The 24,822-nt window shown below is 44.8% G+C and overlaps 1 protein-coding gene across 8 annotated transcripts in view; it reads left to right on the top strand.

Moving 5' to 3' along the window:
- The window catches only part of PHF21A (PHD finger protein 21A), a 269,156-nt gene that overhangs the window by 209,165 nt on the left and 35,169 nt on the right, over positions 1–24,822 (top strand). For 5 of the 8 annotated variants that reach the window (XM_074997566.1, XM_074997560.1, XM_074997564.1 and 2 more), the window contains 4 exons: positions 1,469–1,666; positions 17,885–18,136; positions 20,677–20,763; positions 22,862–23,158. In XM_074997566.1, coding sequence (XP_074853667.1) covers positions 1,469–1,666; positions 17,885–18,136; positions 20,677–20,763; positions 22,862–23,158 — 834 coding nt within the window. The remainder of the gene's footprint in view (positions 1–1,468; positions 1,667–17,884; positions 18,137–20,676; positions 20,764–22,861; positions 23,159–24,822) is intronic. The other 3 variants (XM_074997568.1, XM_074997563.1, XM_074997565.1) reach the window with 1 other exon arrangement.

The raw sequence follows: 24,822 nt of genomic DNA, 5'->3' as shown, positions 1-24,822 counted from the left end.
TCTCCATGTGTCCCCTGGGCCCGCCTGCTGACCCCAAGCAACTTAAAACACCCCAGTGGCCCCCACCACTATGACCGGCTGTGCAGAGAAGATATAGTGGCTTCCGGCTGCTTGCTCCCAGCAGCTGCCAGCAAGTGTGCCTCCCACCACTCCCACCCCCAGGCTTCAGGGGTACACAGAGTTGTAAGTCACAGGCCGGTCTAGGAGATGCATGGTTGTGGGGTGCTTGGGGGCAGCAGGCAGGCAGCAGTACCTGGAGACTCCCAGCCCTTCATGAGCCACTGCCAGAGAGGGATACCCCCAAGGAAGCATACCACTTTCCATCCACTCCCCTTGACACCCTTGTGCACACCGCTTCCTCACGAGCCTGCTGACTCTCTGCATTCCCTCTTTAGCGCCCACACTCCCTCTCAGGACCCCCACTCCCTGCCTCAGGCCAGGGTCAGCACCCAGATTCAATCCCAGAGTCTGTGCCAAGGACCCTCACTTGTACCCACATTTCCTCCTAGAGTGTGCACCCCAGACTCCCACCTGCACCTAAGCATCCCTACAGCTTGCATGCCAATCCCCTGCCCCAATCCAGAGCCTGTGCTCAGTAATCAAACTTCCTGTCAGAGCACTCCCCACTCCCCCATCCAAATTCTCTCTCAGAGCCTTAGGCAGGTTTAGGGAGAGTGTTTAAGTCAGGGAGGAGTGCAGGTCTGGTCATTCTGGGCACCACCAACATTTCTGCAAAATTGCTGTCCCATTCCCCAGCTGCCAGGAAGAATAATTGCAGGGAAAGCCCTTTTCAGTGCCTGTAGCTGGAAACTGGAGTGTGTTCAGTCACTTGTAGGGATAGTACATGTGCAGTCTGGGTAATATGTAGGTGCTTTGAGGGGATGGAACATGCTCAATGCAGATGAGCCCTTCTGAGAATTTAGCTGAGATTTTTATCAAGTCTCTATTCAGCATGTGCCAACTGAGATTGTTCAAAAGCTTATGAATTGGACAAATTTCAGTTAGTCTTCCTGGGGGGAGCAAAAAGCCCATCTCTATCACTAAGGAAACACAAGGCCAAACTTCAGGTCCCTGCTTCAAAGCATGGAGGCAAGTCACCCATTAGACCAAGATGAGAATGCAACAGTAGTCTCATGAGTCCGACTCTAGTGCTCTATCCACTAGACCATGCTGTCTTTCAAAGTCTGGAAAAAAGAAATCCTGCTGGAACTTTTGCAAAGACTTTTACAGGAAACTCTTTACTCTTTCTCCTTAAGCACTGCAGCAGAAAAGTATTTATTTTAGGCAGTGTTGGGGTCAAGACGTCTTTTATTTCTAAACATATGAAATGTTTCCCTTATCAGAGCGAGAGTGTGAACCTTTTGTGTGTTAGCTGCATAATCCAGTAGAAAAAGTCCTAAAGCATTATCCTTTTATATATGTAACTAAATTCTATAACTATTTCTGTTTGTTTCTGTTCATCTGATAGAAAAGAGTGGTGGAACAGCTGCGGAAGAATCTGATAGTAAAGCAAGAACAGCCAGATAATAAATTTCAAATACAGCCATTGGTACAGTCAGAAAACAAACTACAAAATCCACAACAGCAACCACTACAACAGCTACAGCAACACCACCATCAACAACAGCAATCTACTGCAACCTCTCCAAATCTGATTGGATCACAGGTAAAAACATTGGTAGCGTTTCTGTGGTATGTGGGGCATATTGCTTATTTGGGGTGAAATTCATCTCTGTCTGGAGGGATGAGAGTAACGGCCAATTTAAAATCTTGCAGTGGTGTTCAGGTGGTACTTAAATGATGTGTAGGCCTTGTAATGGCCCTCTGTGAAAATTAATTTCCCTCTTTTTTGGACATACATATGGGGATTGGTTCCTCATCTAACCAAATTCAAAATAAATCGCAGTTTATGATTTCTCTTATTTCCTTCAAAAGTGAGGCCAGAACCTCAGATTGAACCTCTCTAGTCCGGCACCCTCGGCACCTGACTGGTGCCAAATGAGAGAATTTGCTAGACCACTGGTGGTCAATATTGTCTACCACATTACCAACACATCACTGCTTACTGGGCTCTTAGAAGGCATTTAGAAGTAAATTACAGCTAAATAGCAGCACAGAGCACTGAGAGCCAGGACTGGTGGCTGTAACAAACTTTATGGCACCACAGGAAACTTGGCCACCTCCATGATAAGTGGTTGTCCAGCTAAATAAAATCATGCTGGATTATGGATGTTGTTGGACAAGCGAGTTACAGACTAGAGAGATTCAACCTGTACCACCTTTCTAAAACATAAATTTTATCCAGCATATCTTCTAGTGTGCCAGGGCCAGAATTATACCTTTAAGGCATCTGTACATAGTGAGCCTAAAGAAGCAGTTAAGGTTTGTTATATCAGTATATCTTATCCCATACAGAGGAACTATTTTCTGTTTCAGGTGCGCAGAAGTTCAACGTTTAAAACATAATGTACAGTAGAGCAGGTGTCACATTTTTTATATTTATATTTATCTATATAGGAGTATGGTAAAATTCACTCATGGAGTTCCCTGAAGTATGCAATTCTTTCTTTTTAATCTTCTTCTGGCTCTCTTTTTCATGTAAAATTTCTACCTGAAACTAGGTGTTCTGTGATCATTTAGGTCCCAGTGCAGTAAAATACTGAAATGCTTTCAGTTGAGTGCATGTTCATGTGAGTTCCATTTTAGATATGTGCATGCATACATGTACAGTTGGAGATTTTTATCTTAGCAGTAGCCATAGGGTCAGCAGTGGCACCTTCTGGAGTGTCACGCTTGTGTATCTGTATATTAGGTGCAACCAACTCTACACCCTCTCAGTTCCTTCTTACCATCTAAGGTGGTTGGTCTGAGTGTCTCATCTAGCATTGCAATAACATGAGCAGTTCTTAATAGCCTATTGTCTATATTCTGTGTATATAATTCTTATGTAGTTAACTAGCTATTCAGTTAAGTGTTAGTTGTTAGCTTATTTGCTAGAGTCCCAGCTGGGACTTTGCCCGAGAGTGGGATATGCCCTGTTCCCTGGACTTCAAACCATGTTCATCATGCAATGGTCCGATGCCTGTTGGTGACCCTCCCTCCTGCCACAGCAGTTGTTTGAAGTGCTTGGGAGAATCACATATCAAGGTTGAGTGCAGGATTTGTGGGAACTTTTGTCACATAAACCTGAAGGAATGGGATACGCACCTGTAATCCCTCCTGATGAAGGCTACACTTCACATAGCAGTGAAGCCCTCCTAGTCAAATTCTGATCCCAGCACATTGATGATCTTTGCACACCTAAATGGAAATTTCACAGTCCAGAGCAGGAGTACCTGTATGTCATTTTACGGGCCCAACAAGGCATCCAGTATTACTGTTCAAGTCTCCCAGCTGCTGGCTTTCTTGGACAAAGACTCATGCCGTTCTCCCTTCTGACCAGGATATTTCCAGGCTGAAGCATTCCCAGCTTTCACAGTGACAGAGAGAAAGCCATGTTAGTCTGTATTCTATCAAAACAAAAAAGCAGTCATGTAGCACTTAAAAGACGAACAAAATAATTTATTAGGTGATGAGCTTTTGTGGGACAGACCCACTTCTTCAGATCATAGCCATACCAGAACAGACTCAATATATAAAGCACAGAGGTCCAAAAATTGTTATCAAGGTTGACCAATCCAGAAAAATTGTTATTAAGGTTGGCAAATCAGAAGAGCAGAGGAGACGCAGAGCTATGTGCCAGCAATGCCCACACACCATGCATATAGGACAGACTGCAAACACTCTTCGACAAAGAATGAATGGACACAAAAGGACATCAAAAAACTCCTAACACACAAACCTGTCATCCAGCACTTTAATGGAGTGGGCCATTCTATTAATGACCTGAAAGTCTGTGTTTTACTGAAGAGGAACTTTAACCACTGTTTACAGAGGGAATGCTCAGAACTGTCATTTATATTTAAATGTGACACATTAACATGTGGTTTGAACTGGGACAGCAATTACCTGGCCCATTATAAGGACTCTTTCACATACTTTGTTTTATCTAACTCTTAACTTCCCCACACCAGACCCCTCTCCTGCTGCCCCTCTGCTCTTCTGATTTGCCAGCCTTGATAACAATTTTTCTGATTTGCCAACCTTGATAACAATTTTTGGACCTCTGTGCTTTATACATTGAATCTGTTCTGGTATGGCTATGATCTGAAGAAGTGGGTCTGTCCCATGAGAGCTTATCACCTAATAAATTATTTTGCTAGTCTTTAAACTGCTACATGACTGCTTTCCTGCTTTCACAGTTATTCCCAGCAAAGACAATCTGCCTAAGAAGGCCTACGTATCTTCTCTCCTCAGAGATGGTACACAGTGTCATTGTTCCAGATAAAAGTTACCACACAGCACTTTCTATTCAGGCATATTCAGTCGTAGGGTAGAAATATTTACAAAAACAGCAAAATAATCTACAGACATGCTAACAAATGTACCAGAAATTTCCCCCTACTATTTCCTACCTGGGGTCTGGCATGTGAGTCCTTCAGACTGCCCAAAGGTGTCTCTTATTTGGTTACAAGTTCATGACAGGTTCCACTCAGAACTAGCCCACTCATTACAAGTTTAGTCCCTCCTTTGTTCAGTTTGAAGGTCTTTGAACTAGAGTTTTCAGGAACAGGTAATCAGTAGACAATTGTTCTTCCTCGAGTGTCCCCGTGGGTGCTCCACGATAGGTGTCGGGCTCGCCCCGGTGCCGCAGATTGGATCTTTCCAGCAGTTTCTGACGGACCATGCATGCGCCGGCGCGCACCGCTCCCTTGCGCGCTCCCGGCCACGTGCGCGATCCGGTCCCCGCCAGTTCCTTCTTAACCACCATCGGCTGCAGACGGAATCCGCTCAGGCTGCGGACAGAGTCAGCGTATTTAATGTTCTTAGTGTTTTTTGAGTTTCTTTTCAGTCTTTTCAGTCAGCTTGTTGTTTTCTCTTATTGCAAAAAAAAAAAAATGTATATAACAGCATAGGCAGAAAGCCTTAGTAACCAGAGGAGCAGCGGAGGCCCGGGGACATAAGGCCATTAGGCCTCCTGCCGTGGCAGGCTGGGTCCGAGAGAGGGGAACAAGCACAGAGAAGGTGCTAAGTACCCTATTAACAACTCAAAGACTCACCGCAATGTGCTCTTCAGGATTCAAGAAGTGTGAGTCATGCTGCGAAGCTATGCCGGCCTCCGATGGGCACAGTCAATGTATTAGGTGCCTGGGGGAATCTCACGTCACCCAGAAATGCTCCTTCTGCGCAAAGCTCACGGCCAGAGCCAGGAAGGACAGAGAAATGTGGCTGAAAATGCTGCTCTTTGATAAGGCCCTCCAGCCAGACGTGCCGGAGCAGCCTCAACAAGAGGGACCCACAGGGCCCCATAAAAGGAAGGCAGCGTCCCTCACCCCATCAGTGCGAAAATGGAGGAAGCTCTCTCCAACCCGATCCCTGCCAGCAGCCACAGCGAGCGGGACGGGTGCAGCACATAGCCCCCAGCCGCAATTACAAACAGGCGGTGGCGCGGAAGCGCACGTGGCAGAGGCTGAGCCTCCGATGATTAAACAGCCGGCCCGCACCGCGGTCAGAGCGGCGGCCAGGCAAGCGCCGGAACCAGTGGCACTGCAGCTAGCAGCACAGACCCCCAGGGCGCCAACGGTGCAGGGCTCGCAGGCACGCGGCCTGCAGGCGCTGGGGGAGACCACCCGCGCGGCACCGCAGTTAAGTGTGCCGAGCGCGGTGCCGACAGCGGGGCCGAGATCCCCAGCTCGGAAAGGGGCGGAGTTAGCCCCACAGGGGAGGGGAAAGGGAGCAGAGAAAACCCGGCATCGCAGCCCTTCTCCAGACAGGGCTGCAGGGCTGCTCTCTCTGAGCCCTCCCCTTATGCTGCGAACTCCAACAAGGAGGCAGGGGTCTCCCCCAGTCTACCCTGAGCCTCCCTCCCCATTCCTCCAGCCAGCGTCACCATGGCTCGGGCCACCCTCGCCTCTTCTGGGATTTGACCCCCTGGAGTACTACCACAAATCAGTTTCACCACTGTCTCAATCACCCAGACGATCTCGCTCCCCCAGACGCCGGGGATATGCGCCTCGAGAGTGGTCCAGGTCTCCATCCCAGGAGCCATGCCTGCGTTGCCATGGTCTCCTCTATCACGCTGGGCATAGACAGCACACCCCCAGGGACAGGTCCCCCCAGACGGTTCACTATCCCCGAGGGCAATCGCGGACGGGGACGGAAACGCAGCTATCTCAGGGGGAGTTGGTTCTGGAACCCCGAGATTTTCCCTCGCAAGCCTCCAGCGAGAGGATGTATCATCGTCAACAGGACCCCGAGGGCTCAAGGGAGGCTTACCCCAGTGGTTCCTCTCTGTCCTCCCCTGACGAGGCTACGGCCCCAGGGGATGTCCACCCCCCAGACGATCTCAAACAGTTCCAAGAGCTGTTTAAAAGGGTGGCCTTTACGCAAGGCATCCAAACAGCAGAGGTGCAGGAGAAGCACCATAAGCTCCTCAAAAACCTGAGACCTCCGGCCTCTTCTAAAATAGCTATTCCGCTCGACGAAGCAATTATGGAGTCCGCTACCATGATATGTCAGACCCCAGCGTCCGCTCCACCTATAAACAAGAGAGCGGATAAGAAATACTTCGTCCCGGCGAAGGGCATGGAGTTCCTGTTTAGTCACCCACAACCAAATTCACTGGTGGTGGAGTCGTCTCAACAGAGGTCGAAAACTTCCCAGTACAAGGCAGGGGGAACGGACAAAGATGCCAAGAAGCTAGAGCTATTTGGCAGAAAGGTCTACTCCTCCTCTACCCTACTGTTGAGAATGGCAAATTATGCAGCACACCTAGTGAACCATAATTTTGACAATTACTCCAGGCTGACTTCTCTCATGGACTCGCTTCCAGAGGATAAGAAGCCGGTACTGAAGGCCATCGTGCAGGAAGGCTACGCAGCCTCGAGGAGAGGAGTTCAGATCGCCCTGGACGTAGCAGATACGGTGGCACGCTCAACGGCTACGGCAGTGGTCATGTGCAGGGAATCCTGGCTTCAGACATCGGGTATCCCGAGGGATCTGCAGGCGAAGATTGTCGATCTCCCCTTTGACACGCAGAAGTTGTTTGCTGAATCAACTGATTCGGTCCTTCATTCCAGTAAAGACTTAAGGGCCACTCTCAGAACCTTGGGGATTTATACTCCTCCATACAGGAAGAAAAAGTATTACCCTCAGCAAAGACAATACCTATATCAACCCCAGCATGCTCAGTACCAAAGGGGCTACGACCAAGGGCGGCATCAACAGCACCAACAGTATAGAACTCCCAGGCGACGTTCCCAACAGAGCCGTGCATCCTCGGGTCAGGGCCAAAAGCAACAAGTTTGATGGACAGATTGAGGGCTGCACTATCACTACCATCGCACAACGTCATCCAAAGCTAATGTTCCATCATCACCTCTGACCGTTCTACACCCAGTGGCAAAAGATCACCACAGACAAATGGGTACTGGAGATCATAGCCATGGGTTACGCGATCCCCTTCCAGTCGCTCCCACCGCCACGACCTCCACCCAGGCCCCATCTCAAGGACACCTCCCACGAAGTGAGACTCAAGCAGGAGGTGGACCATCTTATGCTTATAGGGGCAGTGGAAAGAGTGCCGGAGCAACTCCAAGGGAAAGGGTTTTATTCAAGATACTTCCTCACAGAGAAGAAAAACAGGAGGCTGGAGGCCCATCTTAGATCTTCGAGGCCTCAACCGGTACTTGCGCAAACAACGCTTTCAGATGATCACAGTCACCTCTATTCTCACGGCACTGGACGATGGAGATTGGTTTGCAGCCCTCGACTTACAAGACACGTGTTTCCATATAACAATCCACCCGGCTCACAGACGCTTTCTCCGGTTTATGGTTGGCAAAGAACATTTCCAATACAAGGTTCTGCCGTTTGGCCTCTCCTCGGCCCCCAGAGTCTTTACCAAGACCCTGGCAGTGGTGTCAGCCTACCTGCACAGACAGGGGGTGTTTATATTCCCATATCTGGACGACTGCCTACTGAAAAGGGCTTCGAAGGAAGAGGTACTACGCATGATACGCGTTACAGCAAGCACGTTCTCTTCGCTGGGCCTGGTCATCAACCTGGCGAAGTCAAAGATTGACCCCACACAGGACATAGAGTTCATAGGGGCACGCATAAACTCCATCACAGCAAGGGTTTATCTAGCAGATGCTCGATTTCACGCTATTGGTTCCCTCGTACAAGTCATCACCTTCAGCCCCATGGTGCCGGTTCTAACGTGCTTACAGCTGCTAGGCCACATGGCAGCAGCAACGTTCGTAGTACAGAACGCCAGATTCCATATGCACAGCATGCAGCATTGGCTGGCAAGTGCCTACAAACCGGCAACACACACCGTCCGCAGGGTGGTGTCACCCACGACAGAGGTGCACAGATCCCTGCAATGCTGGGTGAACCCCAACAACATGCTAACAGGGGTACCCTTTCATCAACCACAAATCTCTATGTTCCTCACCACCGACACCTCCCACATAGGGTAGGGAGCACACATGGGCGAAAAGGTGACGCAGGGACTGTGGTCCCCTACGGAACAGTCGCTGCATATAAATATACTGGAGCTCAGAGCAGTGTTCAACGCCTGCAAACACTTTCGAGACTATATACAAGGCAAAGTAGTCGGGATCAATACAGACAATACCTCCACCATGTTTTATATAAATCGACAAGGAGGAGCTCGATCCCGTGCCTTATGTGCGGAAGCAGTCCAGCTGTGGAACTGGTGCATCGCCAACAATATAACCTTGAAAGCCTCGTATTTACCAGGCGCTCACAACGTGAAGGCAGACCAGCTGAGCAGGCGCTTCGCACTCACACACGAGTGGCAGATCCGTTCCGATCTGCTACGACCGCTTTTTCACGCATGGGGGTTTCCCCAGATAGACCTGTTTGCCACTCAACACAACAAGAAGTGTCCTCAATACTGCTCCAGGGCAGGACTGGGACGGGGGGTCCCTGGGGGATGCATTCGCGATCTCATGGAAGGGCCCCCTGCTCTACGCATTTCCTCCCACAGTGCTCATCCACAAGGTCTTGCAGAAAGCCAGGAGAGAGAAAGCCTGCATGATCCTAGTAGTCCCAACTTGGGATCGACCCTTGCTTCTGCGCATGTTGGACCGCCCACCGATGCCCCTTCCAGTGGCGCCGGACCTGCTCACGCAAGCCCACGGGTCCATAGTGCATCCACACCCCCGAGGCCTGCGACTGCAAGCATGGTTAATCCATGGCTCAGCTCCCTAGAGAGTACATGTATGGAGGGAGTGCAACAAGTCCTAGAAAGTAGCTGAAGGACTTCTACCAGGAAGACCTACAAGCAGAAATGGACTCGATTCACTGCATGGTGCTCTACCAAGCAATTAGCTCCCCTTGATGTGCCTATATCTGTAATATTAGAATATTTACTGGACCTCAAGAGAGGCGGACTTTCCCTATCCTCGTTAAAGGTCCACCTTGCCGCTATATCGGCTTTCCGGCATGAAGAGGAAGGGCCCACGGTGTTTGCCCATCCCATGGTTACCAGGTTCCTCAAGGGGCTGGTAAACCTGTACCCCCCTCGGAAACCGCTTCCACCTTCGTGGAGCTTGGACCTGGTGCTTAACGCGCTAATGGGACCACCGTTTGAACCCTTAGCCACAGTTTCCCTCCATCTCCTTACGATAAAAACAACCTTCCTTCTTGCAATCACGTCAGCTCGCAGGGTGAGCGAGCTCGTGGCAGTTATGGCAATGCCACCCTGCACAGTATTTTCAAAGTAGGCGGTAACCTTACGGCTGCATCCAGCCTTTGTTCCGAAAGTTTCTTCAGAGTTTCATATTAACGAACCTATAGTTTTACCCTCGTTTTATCCAAAGCCTCATAACTCCAACAAAGAGGCACGCCTACACCTCCTGGACGTGAGGAGGGCGCTGGCTTTCTATATAGACAGGACTAAGTCCTTCCGGAAAACGGATAGACTCCTAGTCTCTCTCGCTCCCAGATCAAAAGGAGAAAGTCTCTCTTCGCAGAGAATCTCGAAGCACATCGTATCCTGTATAAAAATGTGCTACGAACTTAGAAAGACTCATTTACTGGCCCTGCCTAGGGCTCACTCCACCAGGGCGGTGGCGGCATCAACAGCCTTTTTCACGGGCATTGCGTTAAAAGACATCTGCAGAGCGGCGACCTGGTCATGCTACGACACCTTCGCCAAGCATTATGCCCCACACAGGATATTCCAAGAGGATACCCGTCTTTCGACAGCGGTCCTTTTGGGGGCAAGCTGCACATAACCCGATTACCCACCTCCTTTCTTGGGTTACTGCTGGGTAGTCACCTATCGTGGAGCACCCACGGGGACACTCGAGGAAGAAAGAGGAGTTACTCACCGTAGTAACGATGGTTCTTCGAGATGTGTCCCTGTGGGTGCTCTACCACCTGCCCATCCTCCCCGCTTCGGATCTCTGTTTAGTATTTTTCAGGAGCATCCGAGGTGGTTGGTCAAGGAACTGGCGGGGGCCGGGAGCGCGCAAGGGAGCGGCGCACGCCGGCGCATGCGCGGTCTGGCAGAAACTGCTGGAACGATCCGATCTGCGGCGCCGGGGCGAGCCTGACACCTATTGTGGAGCACCCATGGGGACACATCTCGAAGAACCATCGTTCTACGGTGAGTAACTTCTCTTTTTCTCTCCTCAGGGCACAGCTTCAAAGGATGGATTTCAAGTGTATAATTTGCATAAACCTGACTCCATCCTCCCCCCAGGATTTCCTGGGAAATCCACTTCCCATAAATTGTCCCCCAAAAGTCATTAGCAGTTCAGGATATCTTTCAGAGATTGCACTAATCCTCCTTCCTCATAAAAAAAATCCAAACAATTCAACAATAATACACAAACGTGCATTTTCAGTAGAATAACGCCAAAGGTATTAAACATATCAGTTAGGCTTAAATTAATTCCATAAGGCTTTCGCAGGTTATTGGAGGATGCTGTCATATCTGTCATGGGGAATGTCAGGTAGCAACAGAGACATTATTTTACCTCTGTATTTTCAAATTGGCGTGAGAACTGCTGGAATACTGTGTCCAGTTCTTTTGTCCAGAGTTCAAGAAGGATGTTGATAAACTAGAGAGGTTCAGAGGAGTGTCATGAAAACAGCTAAAGGATTAGTAATTCTGCCATACAGTGATAGATTCATGGAGTTAAATCTGTTTAATTTGGCAAAGAAAGTTATTGGGTGACTTGATTGCAGTCTGTAGGTACCCTACATGGGAAACAAATATTTGATAATGGTCTGTTCATGGACAGAGAATAGTGTAACACGACATAGTGACTGGAATTTGAAGCTAGAAAATAAAGACTAGAAATAAGATGTACATTTTTACTAGTGGGGTAATTAGCTACTGGAACAATTTGCTAAGGTTTGTAATAGCTGGTCCATCATTTGCTATTTTAAATCAAGAATGGATTTTTTTCCTGAAAGCTCTGCTCTAGGAATTGTTTTGGGGAAGTTCTGTGATCTTTGTTACACAGGAGATCAGACTGTTGATCATAATGGTCCCTTTTTGGTCTTTAAATCTGTGGATAAGAAAAATGGCACTCGGACAACATCAATAAACCAAAGGGCAAGGGACACTTTAATTAGGAGAGAGTGAATGAACAGTGTTGCAACCTAAAACTACTTGCATCTCACTTACACTGATATAAATCTGGAGTACCTCTGATTGCTACCAATAACACTCTGCCCCAATGCTACTGAGTTAAAAAACATGCCTTCTCTCCTAGAAGAGAAAAGACTCTTTACCTACTAGGGAAAATAAAATATTTGCCCCTTTTAAAGTTTCATGATGTCCACTTCTGTGACAAACAGATCTTCCAAGGCCTCTTCAGTAGAATGATTTTTTTTTTTTTTTTGGTAAAAGGTCAAGTGCAGTTCAAGTTAGGCTAGATGAGAACCTAATTAGAAGTAAATACACTGCCCTAATAGTAAAATTTTGTTATAATCCAATATCATATGACTTGTAAAAATCCTTCTTAAAGGAGAAGGATTTTTAAAAAATCACATTAGTATCAATGTGAAATTGTATGATCTTATTGCTTACATAAACTGAAAATATTTCATAGAGAAATATTCCATCTTTAACTGCCAAAAATAAGTAATGTGCAGCAACGTGACAGAAGGAAATTCATTTTCTGGGCTCTGCTGGTTAAAAATTTGCTCTTATTATGTACCATGTCACTAGACCCCACCTTAATAGTCATGTCTTGTATTACATGATTGATTACATTTTTTCTTTAAAATGTTTGTGGGTGATCCTCTTACTGTTACATGTCACTGGAACTAAAAATGATCCTCTTACTGTTATCTCACTGGAACATTTTGCGCAATGCTGCTGCACAACAGGAGGGAGGTGTCTTGTCCTAGAGAAAGTGCAGAAGAGGTCAATAAAGAAACTCATGAATCTAAAATATAAAGAAAGGTTAAAGGAGTTATTCTTGTGATACAGAAAACAAAGTTAGAACAGGGATAAAACTTTTAAAGGGTCGAATGCACTGCTAATTTAAATAGTTTGTCATTATTTTTAATGTACATTTTGATCTGATGTCATATGGAGATAGTTGCATTATTCTCTTCTGCCCAATTATTTCGCCTTTCCCATGTCTCCTTAACAAATGTTTTAATAAACAGTAAAATGTAAAGGAAAACATTGCAGACATAGTCTCTTTGGCCCAGATTTTTAAAGGTAATTAAAATCAAAGAATCACAGGGCTGGAAGAGGCCTCAGGAGGTCATCAAGTCCTGCCCCCTGCGTCAAGCAGGATCAACCCCAACTAAGTCATCCCAGCCAGGACTTAAAAACCTCAAGGGATGGAGATTCCACCACCTCTCTAGGCAATGCATTCCAGTGCTTCACCACCCGCCTGGTGAAGTAGATTTTCCTGATATCCAACCTACCCCTGTCCTTTTGTAGCTTCTGACCATTGCTCCTTGTTCTGCCATCTGTCACCACTGAGAACAGCGTCCTTCTATTCTCGTTAGAGCCCCCCTTCAGGAAGTTGAAGACAACTATCAAATCCCCCCTCAGTCTTCTCTTCTGCAAACTAAATGAGCCCAAATCCTTCAGCCTCTCCTTGGAGATCATGTGCTGCAGCCCCCTAATCATTTTGGTTGCCCTTCGCTAGACCTGCTCCAGTGCATCCATATCCTTTCTATAATGAGGTGGGGTTCAGAACTGGATACGGTACTCCAGATGTGGCCTCAGCAGTGCTTAATTGAGGGGAATAATAACTTCTCTAGATCTGCTGGAAATGCTCCTCTTAATGCATCCCAATATGCCATTAGCCTTCTTGGCTACAAGAGCACACTGTTGTTTTCTGTCCAGCCTTTCATCTACTGTAATCCCCAGGTCCTTTTATCCTATTTAGCCAGTTGGTCCCCAGCCTGCAACAATGCTTGGGTCTGTCCCAAGTGCAAGACTCATGAGATTTCTTTTGGCCCAATCCTCCAATTTGTCTTGGTCACTCTGAACCCTATCCCTACCCTCCACTATTTGCCTGTTCCCCTAGCTTAGTGTCATTCACAAATTTGCTGAGGGTGCAGTCCATTCCCTCACTGAGGTCATTAATAAAGGTGTTGAACAGTACCAGCCCTAGAGCCAATCCTTTGGGCACTTAATTTGAAACCCACCGCCAACCAGACATTAAGCTGTTGATCACTACCTGTAGGGCCCAATCATTTAGCCAGCTTTCTATCCACCTTACAGTCCATTTATCCAGTCCATATTTCCACAACTTACGGACAAGAATATTGCACGAGACTGTATCAAAAACTTTGCTGAAGTCAAGGTATATCACATCCATTGACTTCCCCATATCCACAGAGCCAATTATCTCATCATAGAAACTAATCACATTGGTCAGGCATGACTTGCCCTTGGTGAACCCATGTTAACTATTCCGGGTCACTTTTTCCTCTTTCAAGTGCTTCAAAATGGATTCCTTGAGGATCCCCTCCATAATTTTTCTGGGGACTGAGGTAAGGTTGGCGGTCTATAGTTAGCTGGATTGTCCTTGCCTTTTTAAAGATGCACTGTATTTGCTTTTTTCCAATCATCCGGGACCTTTCCTGATCTCTGTGAGTTTTCAAAGGTAATAGCCAAAGCCTCTGCAATGACATTTGCCAATTCCCTCACTACCCTTAGATGCATTAAATCTGGACCCATGGATTTGTGTATGTCTTGTTTTTCTAAATAGTTCTTAACTTGTTCTTTTCCCCCACTGCGAGCTGCCCACCTCCCTCTCATACTGCGTTGCCTAGTGCAGGAGTCTGGGAGCTGACCTTGTCCATGAGGACAGAGGCAAAAAAAAAAAGAAATTGAGTACTTCAGCTTTTCCCATATCATCAGTCACTAGGTTACCTCCCTCATCCAGTTAGGGACCCATGCCCTCCCTGATCACCCCCTTATTGTTAACAAGTCCATAGAAATCTTTCTTTTTACCCTTCACATTCCTTGCTTGCTGCCATTCCAGTTGTGCTTTCGCCTTCCAGATTACTCCCCTGCATTCTTGAGTAATATATTTATGCTCCTCCTTAGCCATCTGTCCAAGTTTCCACTTCTGATATATATATATATATATATATATATATATATATATATATATATATATATATATATAGTGAGTTTAAGGTCACCAAGGATTTCCCTGGTATGCCAAGCTGGTTGCCTACCATACTTGCTTTTCTTACTCTGCGCATCAGGATGGTTTGTTCCTATGCCTTCAGTAAGGCTTCTTTAAAATTCTGCCAGTTCTCCTGGATTCCTTTCTCCTTCATGTTATCTTCCCAAGGGGAGCCTACCCATCAGTTGTCTGAAGGAGTCAAAGTCTGCCTCTTCTGAAATCCAGGCTATTTTACTGCTCATCTTTCTTCCTTTTGTCAAGATCCTGAAATCTACCATTTTGTGATCTCTGCAGCCCAGATTGCCACCCACTTCTACTTCTACTAGTTTCTCCCTGTTTGTGAGCCGCAGGTCAAGTTGCACATGACCCTTTGACGGTTCCTTCAGCACTTGTACCGGGAAGTTATCCCCAACATTCTCCAAAAACTTCCTCGATTGTCTGTGTGCTGCTATATTGGTCTCCCAATAAATGTCAGAATGGTTTAAAATCCCCCATGAGAGCCAGGGCCTGTGATCAGGGAGTTTTTCTTAGATGTCTGAAGAAAGCCTCATCTACCTCATCCACCTGATCTGGTGGTCTATAGCAGATGCCAATCTCAACATCATGTCTGTTGCTTCTGCCTCTAAGTTTAACCCAAAGACTCTCAACTGGCTTTTCTCCCTCTATATGCTGGAGCTCTGAACAATCATACTGCTCTCTTTATATACAGCGCAACTCCTCCATTTCTCCCCTGCCTGTCCTTCTTGAACAGTTTATACGCTTCCATGACCGTGCTCCAGTTATGTGTCATCCCACCAAGTCTCCGTTGTTCCAATCACCCCATACTATTTTGACTGTGCCAGGCCCTCCAATTCTTCCTGTTTGCTTCCCAGGCTTCTTGCATTGCTGTCCAAATACCTTAGATAATTAGCTGGTTGGCCTACCTTCTCTTTTTGAATCAGGGGTCCTCCTTTGTTGTTCTTCCCTCTCTTTGTTAGGTGGATCCCATCTCTCCCTAGCAATCCTTAGGCATTGCTTTGCTCAGCATTGCAATGCCTAACTGAGTTAGGAGCCTAAATGTAATTTTAAATGGGATTTAGGTACTTGGGAGCCAAAATCCTATTTCTCATTGATGGGATTTAGAATAGTTGCCTAAATCACTTTTCAAAATGAGATTTAGGCTCCTAAATTGTTTAGGTGTTGCAGCTGTAAGCATAGTGATACCTAAATATGTTTAAAAATCTGGGCCTTAACATATTAATCTTGGGATTTGTTATTTGTAGTTTTAATAGAGTTAGGCATTTAATGTGTATGCTTGGTCTAGAGGCTCCAAAATTGCTATCTTCAGGGCAGGCCAAGAGAAATCACATTGTCCAGCAGCCTAGAACAAGGAAAATTCTGGTTTGAGCAAGTGAAATTTAACTGCTTACTGCCTGTTGGACTAAATAAAAGTGAACACGTAAAACTCTGGGATGCATCCAGCCTGAAGCTGAAAGAGAAACCTGGCTTCCTCCCACATCAGTTTCCTTGTAAAAGAGAAGTAGTGATGGAGGATTTATTGAATAAGCCTATTATTTTTCTAGTTTTCTTCTGCAGCTGCAGTTAGCTAGTTGGCCTCATGTGATTCTCAGGGAAGGGAAGAGTCCAAATAGTTAAATTTCTGTACATATAACTACAAATAAAAAATGGATATCCAAAATTGAGGTCTAGCTTTAGCCTTCAAAATATCCATTTTAAAAAATGTTTCTTTCTCTTTCCTCTAATGCAGTGGTTCTTAACCTTTACTGCAGCCTGCACCCCTTTGGCTCTCAAAATATGTTGTCATACCCCTTATCAAAAATGGATATGGGGGGGGGTCTATGCACTTTTAAATGCATATTTAATATATGTAAAATAACATTATGTTATTACTCACCACAAATAATAGTACAGAAGGCATACAGAAATACATAACTACCACCCAGAGATGTTCTGGAGTTTTGCTGTGGAAGTAAACTGTAACTGACACACTTACAGTTAGCAGCTAACTGAATTCAAACAAAGCCACTGCACTGCCTCATCATCATTTGTGTATACATCAAGAAATACCCTGCAGCGTGGCAGTACGCGGTATTTTGTAGTAATATAATTTCACTACAGTTAGCTTATAAACTTGAAAGTAAAACTTTTTGTTTGTATATTATAGTAATTGTCAAAAATTGTATAATGTTAATAAATGCATAGGTTTGATGAAACAAAGTAGTTGTACTTACGTGCCTGTGCTTAATGTGTGTTTTTGATGATTTACCTTCTAAAAAAATCTGGCATGTCTCGCATGCCCAGAAAGGGCATCATGCACCCCCCCCCCGGGGGTGTGTGAACCCCAGGTTAAGAACCCCAGTGAACCCACTGCTCTAATGGAATGACCATTTGGGACACTGAAAAATAGAAAACATTTATTTAAAGTTTTAGCTCTCAGCTGGCAAGATAGATGCTGAGACCATTGTTTTGCTACACATGCTCCGTAAATTTTCGAATGTGAAGGGTTAAAATTGAAACTGACACTCATAACCAGTGTTCCCTGTAAACTTTGTGCTTGTGTGGCCACTAAGGAGAGATTCATGTGCCTCTCAGTGGATTAGCAGAGTACACACAGCTAGGTTCTTTATTTCTACTGGTGGTGCTCATTCACACATGCTTCAGTGCCCGTAAAATTTATTCTGCACATATATGGAAAAAATCCACACATGGGGAAAATATTAGAGGGAATATGGCTCATGACAATGTGCATGTGGTAATCATACAAGGCTAAAAGATGAAAGAGAAGTAGGTGTTATGTCTCTACAAATACGTGATTAATCTCAGAGTGTGTTTACCCATTGCATATGCATACTGTACATGCATTCTTCATAATACTTTCTGTATGATTTCAAGTTTTACTAAAGATTTCTCTCAGGGCTTTTTCAGATGAAGGAATCTTTCCACTTCTCCAGTTTCTGTAGGAATAGGGTGAAGTATGTGTGTATATAGAAGGCAAACAGAATCAATGCTGATTTTTTTCTCCCATTTTTATTTATAATTTCTGACTGACTGAGCTCAACTAAAATACAAGCAACATCATGTCCAATATGTAATGTTCCAGACTTTTAAGCCATGTTTTCTGTTTCCCTTAGAAGACTGTGACTACAGCTTCTATGATCACTACTAAGACACTACCTCTCGTCTTGAAAGCAGCAACTGCAACCATGCCTGCCTCTGTTGTGGGTCAAAGACCTACCATTGCCATGGTTACTGCAATCAACAGTCAGAAAGCAGTCCTTAGCACTGATGCACAGAATACACCAGTTAACCTCCAGACAACAAATAAGGTTACTGGTCCAGGATCAGAGGCAGTCCAAATAGTGGCAAAAAACACAGTTACTTTGGTAAGCCAGGAGAAACAGTCTCTGTGTGTGTGAATGTGGGACTGTACACCTGTGGAGCTGTGTGTATGTACATAGGGGAACTACTTTAAGAGTTCTTATAAACAGGCTAGTGTTGTCCCACAGAAGGAAAACTCTGAACACATAGGAACATGCAATATCTCATTAATATTGTGAGGCTTAATTAGTTGAAATGCTTTAAGATCCTAAGGGAAAAAATCTTTATATATGTTACATTTTTTAGTAAATTAAATCATGGTTGTAGTCACTTCCTGTGTAGAGCTTGCCTTAGAAGCTGGGTACGTAAAAAATTACTGTTACTAGTATGAAATTCTTCTTACTTGATCTGCAATGTTCTGTAGTTCTGGTTTTGGAGGCTTTGTGGGCATTATGTATTTGGTTGGTATGGTTCTTTATCTAATGTGTCAAATTTATCTTGTGTTTGTTTGCTTACTAAATCTACGTAGGGTTAGGATATATCTCCCATCCTACCATGTTTTCGTTTATCATAGACTCTTTCCAAGATCCAGCCCCATGAGCTCCACTTTGAATTCTGTCAGGCTTTCAGAGAGTATAGCTGAACAGAAGCAAGGTGGAATTGGCCCTATGGTTTTCTCAGACCACAGACAGTGCCACTGAATAGAGCCACTAGAGGGATGTTTTACATTCTGGATTAAGGCTGATGCAGGGCTTCATCAACAGTCAGCCCAATTTATATCTTAAATTTTCTTTTATAAAAGAATAGAGCTTTGGCTGATATAAATGGTCAGTATTTTGCTTCTGAATGAGGCAAACAGTTGTATTTGGGATGGAGAAATCTCTTTAAACGGAGTCTTTTTCCACCATCTGCACTGATCTGTTTAACTCCCAAAAGGACTGGTAAATCTCTGCTTAGTCCCAGTTCTTGCTGAATAATGTATACTGGTCCACAGAGCTGACCCTTTAATAATCACCAGTTATGGGATTATGGGCAATAAAAAGAAAATCACTGACAGGTCTAAAAATATCTCTTACTAAATCTTAGGTGCTGGGGAAGGGGTGGCACTCCAGTGGACAGTTCTGCTCTGGAGGGTTGTTCTCTGGTGATAGATGTTTGGGCTGTGGTGTAGCCCTGGAGTCAGCTGCATCAGCCACTGCAGAAGTCACGGTGGTCCCAGAAAGTCATGGTGTTCGTGGTTGCCATGACCTCTGTGAAAGACTCACATCCTTGCTATTCATGTGTGTTTGTGTGTTTTTGTATCAACGTGCTCAGAACATTTTCCTGAAAATTAATTAAGCTTTACAGCACACTTGTGAAGTGTTAGTACTGCTATTTTACACCATTGAATGGAGCTGTAGAGAGGAGAAAGTCAGCTTTTTGAAGTGTACATTAATGTTGTATGTCTTAATTTTGAATGCTCAGTTGAAGACAATTAGGGTCTGCTTTTCAGAGGTGTTAGGCTACAGTAGTTTTAATTTATTTCAGTTCAGTTTAGTTGTATTTATTTCAGGAGTTCTAAACCCCTCTAAAATGTCAGGACCCATGTGTATCAAACTGGATATTCAAATTAAAAACCACTTTTGAAAATTCAGGCCCAAGCTATTAATTCATGGTCAGGAACTGCGTGATTTACAACGCTAGAAATAGAAAACGGTGTCTGGCTTCCAGATCTTGTTACAGCTACTAGAGACGCTGCTTAGTTCTGTATATCGTTCCACATGAGAAGACAGAAGTGCTTGTACAATGCAAAGGTCCATCTGGCAGGACAGCTAGGGTGTGTCTACACGAGCCCCCTCCTTTTGGAAAGGGCATGTTAATGAGGGAGTTCGGAAGATGCTAATGAGGTGCTGCCATGAATATGCAGTGCTTCCTTAGCATAATGGTGGCCACGCCAATTCAAAAGTGCTGCTTTCTAATTTCATGCCACCCGTGTGGCTGGAGGCCTTCAAAAGGACCCCCCAGTCTTGGAAAGTGCCTTTTTCCTAACATCAGAAAGGAAGAAGGGGCTTTCGAAGTTTGGGGGGTACTGTTGAAAGGCCCCTGGCTACGTGAGCATCATGTGATTCAAAAGCGGCACTTTCGAATTGCCGCAGCCACCATTGTGCTAATGAGGTGCTGCACATTCATGGAAGCACCTCATTAGCATTTTCCAAACTCGCTCATTAACATGCCCCTTCCAAAAGGAGGGCGCTCGTGTAGACAGACCCGTAAATCTGGTTTTACTTTCCATCTTTTTTGAAAGCAGTTTTGACTTGTAAAACAAATGTTTAAGTTCATTACTTTCAAAGGAAATTGGTTTTGATGGCAGAGCCTAATATATGTGCATTTAGATGAAACAAAATGATGGTTAGCTTCAATTTGCAGTATAGGATGTGCACAAACCAGCTCTTTCTTTAATGTAGGTTTAATACAGGAACTGTTACTGTGAGCCTTTATTTACAGTGGGGAAAACCAGCCTAAGCTAAAGAGCATCAGGACTGAAAATACTATCAGTGCCCTTGGTTTTGATGTGTGACTTCAAAGCTATTTTCCTCTTGTTGAGCTCTTTTTAATTTTTGTATAGCAGGTTCAGGCTACACCTCAGCCCATCAAAGTGCCGCAGTTCATCCCTCCTCCCAGACTCACTCCTCGTCCAAATTTTCTTCCACAGGTGAGTGTATCAAGAACAAGAACAGTAGGAGGGAAGTTAGCCATAAAGGGCTGTTTTCTGTTCATTTCTTACCGTCAGTGTGCATGAAATGAAACTAAAGGAAGGGTAGGAGCAAAATCAGAGGGTCACTGAAGGCTGCAAAATATCTCCACTCATCTTTGCTAAGTATTCAAGAGCAGAAGAGAAATTGCTAAAAATCTTTTCTGCAGTTCCATTCTCATACCATTTGCAATTGGGGAATATAGCTTTAAATTGTTTTATTTTGCACTTTTTAGAAAAGATGCTGGTAGTTTCTTTTTATTTTTGATGAAGCTTCTCAGGCTGCTTCTACACTCACCCCTCCTGTCAGAGGTGGCATGGTAATGAGGCAATTCAAAGCAGGCTAATGTGGCACTAACATGCATATTCGGCACCTCATTAGCATAATAGCAGCTGCATGAATTTCAAAGTGCAGACTTTGAATTGCAGACTGACAGTGTAGATGGGGGCAGCTTCAAAATAAGCACCCCACTTGGACATTCCCTTACTCCCACGAAGTTAGATTGGAGTAAGGAAATGTGGAAGTGGGGTGCTTATTTCATAGCTGCCCCCATCTACACTGTCAATCTGCAATTCAGAGTTTACACTTTGAAATTCGTGTGGCTGCTATTATCCTAATGAAGCGCTAAATATGCACAGGAGGGGGCGAGTGTAGAAGCAGCCTTAGACAAGGAGCTACGGGTATAATTGGGACTACAGGAATGAAATTAAGAAAGGAAAACCTTAGGCTGATTATGAAAACAAGACATTAGGACATTAGGTATGTTAATCTGTGGCTTCCGTATATAAATGAAGGAGACATGCTGTATTTTGCAACATTAAAGGTAGAATAGACAAGGTACTAGAATATGTAAAATGGGAAACAGTCTTATTGGTAGAGAGATGGGTTAGATGACCTAATGGATTTTGTTTCTACTCGTGTTTTCTGTAACTATAAAATATTTGTATAATTGAGACTGTGCTAGATACAGCCAAAGAGAATTATGGTACAGGGCCAGAGAATATGCAGGATGCCCTGAATTTTATAAAGGAGTTTGTTAGCTTTATACCTATGGATGTCTTCATACCGATGAATGTACAAATATTATGAGAAAAGAGCAAGAGACAGTATCGTTGTATTTACCAATAGAGGCTTTGATACGTACATTGAGGGAGCTTTTTATTTTTCATATTGTAGCACAGCAATGGGCAATCTAGGCTAGTGAGTGGGCTGCATAAATGATCCTCGTTAATCTCAATGGGCTGCAAGATTGTTGTAACCAAGACAGTCTCCTGGGATAGGGTAGTTTTGCTAACTGCATTTGTGGAGTGTGCCAGCTGAACCATAGCAGTACTTTGATCGGATGCAGAGGGAGTACCTGGCTCTCACAGTCATCCTTGTGTGCAGGCAGCATGCACCACACTTCACGTGCCCTTTCTTTAAGTGTGTGTCACTTTACTAATACCAGTATGGCGGGGCGGGGGGGAAGGTCAAAGGCTCCTTTGCTGGCTTCCAGCCCCTGCTCCTGCCCTCCTCTCCCGGCTGCAGCTTGCAGCTTTCTGGCCTCTGCGGCTCCCCGGCCCTGGCCATTAGCTTCCCATTCCCAGCTTCCTGGTGCAGGCAGCACTTTCCACAGCCTTGGTCATGGCATCCCAGGTGCATGCCACCAGCTTCCCAGCCCCAGATGTGGCTTCCCAGCCATGGCCACCAGCTCCCCAGTCCCTGCCACAGCTCCACAGCCCTGGCTGCTACCAGGACCCCTGCCATCGGCCTGGCTATGGCTGCCTGAACTATGGCTCCCAGTCATTGGCCTCCAAGCGGTCCCCATGCTTTCCCCACATTCCCAACCACGGGGGCTCTCTAGTCCAGCAACATTCTTGGTTCTGCCAAATCATGGGTGTTGCTGGAACAGAAAGCCCCACATTTCAGAGGTCCAACCTGTATTATAAAAATATGTTCTGTAAGAAAAGACAGTTTTGCAGAATTTAGAGAAGTAGAATCAAAAGATTTAGAACAGAGAATATATTCAATAAACTTGTTTCACACATCTTCCTGTGTATCTGGTTGTTTTCCTTGCAGGTTCGACCCAAACCAGTTGCCCAGAATAACATTCCGATTGCCCCAGCACCACCTCCAATGCTTGCAGCTCCTCAGCTTATTCAAAGGCCTGTGATGCTGACAACCAAGTTCACACCCAGCTCTTTACCCACATCACAGAACTCCATACACCCTGTTCGTGTTGTTAATGGACAGACAGCAACCATAGCCAAAACTTTCCCTATGGCACAGCTCACCAGCATTGTGATAGCTGCCCCAGGGACCAGGCTCACTGGACCTCAGACTCTACAGATCAGCAAGCCAAACCTTGAAAAACAGGTACAGATGGGCAACATGTCTTCTTTTGTGAATTAGTGCTGTTGATGTGGAAGGGACTAACAACCATGGGCAGAATTTTCAATGGAGAATTAAATACCAGAATTCCACTAACAGTGACCTGCTATTAATAATATAATGACTTTGGAGAGGGGATTAAGAGAGGCAAACCTAGTTTATTGGACAGAAAGTTTAGTGTTCTTTCAAAGGCTTATTGGTATCTTTGCAGTTCTTCAGCAGTTTGGTGCTCCCCCTACTGGATCAGGAGCAAAAGTTCCTCTGAGATGTGCTGACATCTGTGATGGTGCTGACCTGACATTCAAACAATATAGTAAACTCAGCCCCCCACATCGGGATAGTGAGGAAGATACACTTTACCGGAACCCAGGAAACAGGCTGCAAATTGTGGTACACATGTATGGGATGGGGTCCCGTTTTACAAGTTTGTACTGGACCTCAAAAAATTATGCTTGGGTCCCCAGGACTAAACCAAAAATCTAGTTCATGTCCAGTGCTTTAGAAACAAAGGAACATTTTTTTTAATGTGCAAACTTTAAATATTTTACAAACAATGTAGAATAAAAAACAATTCAAAATATTTAACAAGGCTTGTTTAGTATGAGAATCCAGCCACATTTGCTTTAATGCCGGACCCAGTTTATTTCTGTTCTCTTGTCTGATTCTCCCTTTAAAGAGCAGGAACACTAAATGGCCACTCATCTTCTTGAGGTTGGTCAGGACTCCCATGCATTTGAATGGATGGAAGAAATGCTTTAAGAAGAGTTTCTTGATGTTTAGTTACTACAGTTCACATCAGGAAAGAGCAAATGGAAAAGGAATAGTAAAAATAATGTGCAACTTGAAACAAAATGATTTCACTGGGTCATAGATGTAGACTCTTCACAGTTCAGTTCACATGAAATCTTTAGTTTCACTTCAAACACCTTCTTATTAATTAATGTACATTGCAGTTACCCATGAAATTGTGGACAATCGTGTGAAACATCCAATATCACTTTTCTAAATTCAAAGAGGGTAGACTTTTGCATATCTTGTAAGGCAGATTTACAAGCTGTGCTCTGCCAAAATACACACCTATTACTTATGAGCTTGGTGAATCCCTGTTGCATGTCCACAATGTTGCATCTTTGGTGCTGATTTCCTTTGATGTCAGCAAGATTTGTTTATTTGTTCAAGAACCACTGAAGTCATGAAAACTTTGAAAAACATTCAGAAACAAGTAACAATGGTTTAATTATCTGTATACAGTCTTTTGGTGTGATTTACTCAACCTTTATGAACAGGGATCTTTACAGGAAACAAAATTTGTGCTTGTTCAGCATTTATATCTTCACTAAGAATTTGGGACATCACAGCTTTGCCACAAACTGAAGGTCACCAAGATGGTGTTTAGGATGTTGAGAGCTGAGGATACTGACTTCAGGGAGAAAATAAGTTAGAGCAAGGGTGCGCAAAGTTGGGGGTGTGCCTCTTGTAGGAGCATGAAATTTTGTAAGTGGAGTGTAGCTTGATTGGCTTAACTAATCATGGAGACAAAAGATATCTTCTCATGTGCTTTAAACGTTTTTGATGTCTCTTGTTTGTGTCGCTTGCTTTAAAGGGGTGGGCAGAGGTATTACTGGGAGCAGCAGCATCTTCTCTAACCT

This window comes from Carettochelys insculpta, chromosome 6 (assembly GCF_033958435.1).
Source record: "Carettochelys insculpta isolate YL-2023 chromosome 6, ASM3395843v1, whole genome shotgun sequence".
NCBI lineage: Eukaryota > Metazoa > Chordata > Testudines > Carettochelyidae > Carettochelys > Carettochelys insculpta.
Note: the sequence above shows the minus strand (reverse complement) of the source record. Positions and strands in the feature narration are given on the sequence as shown.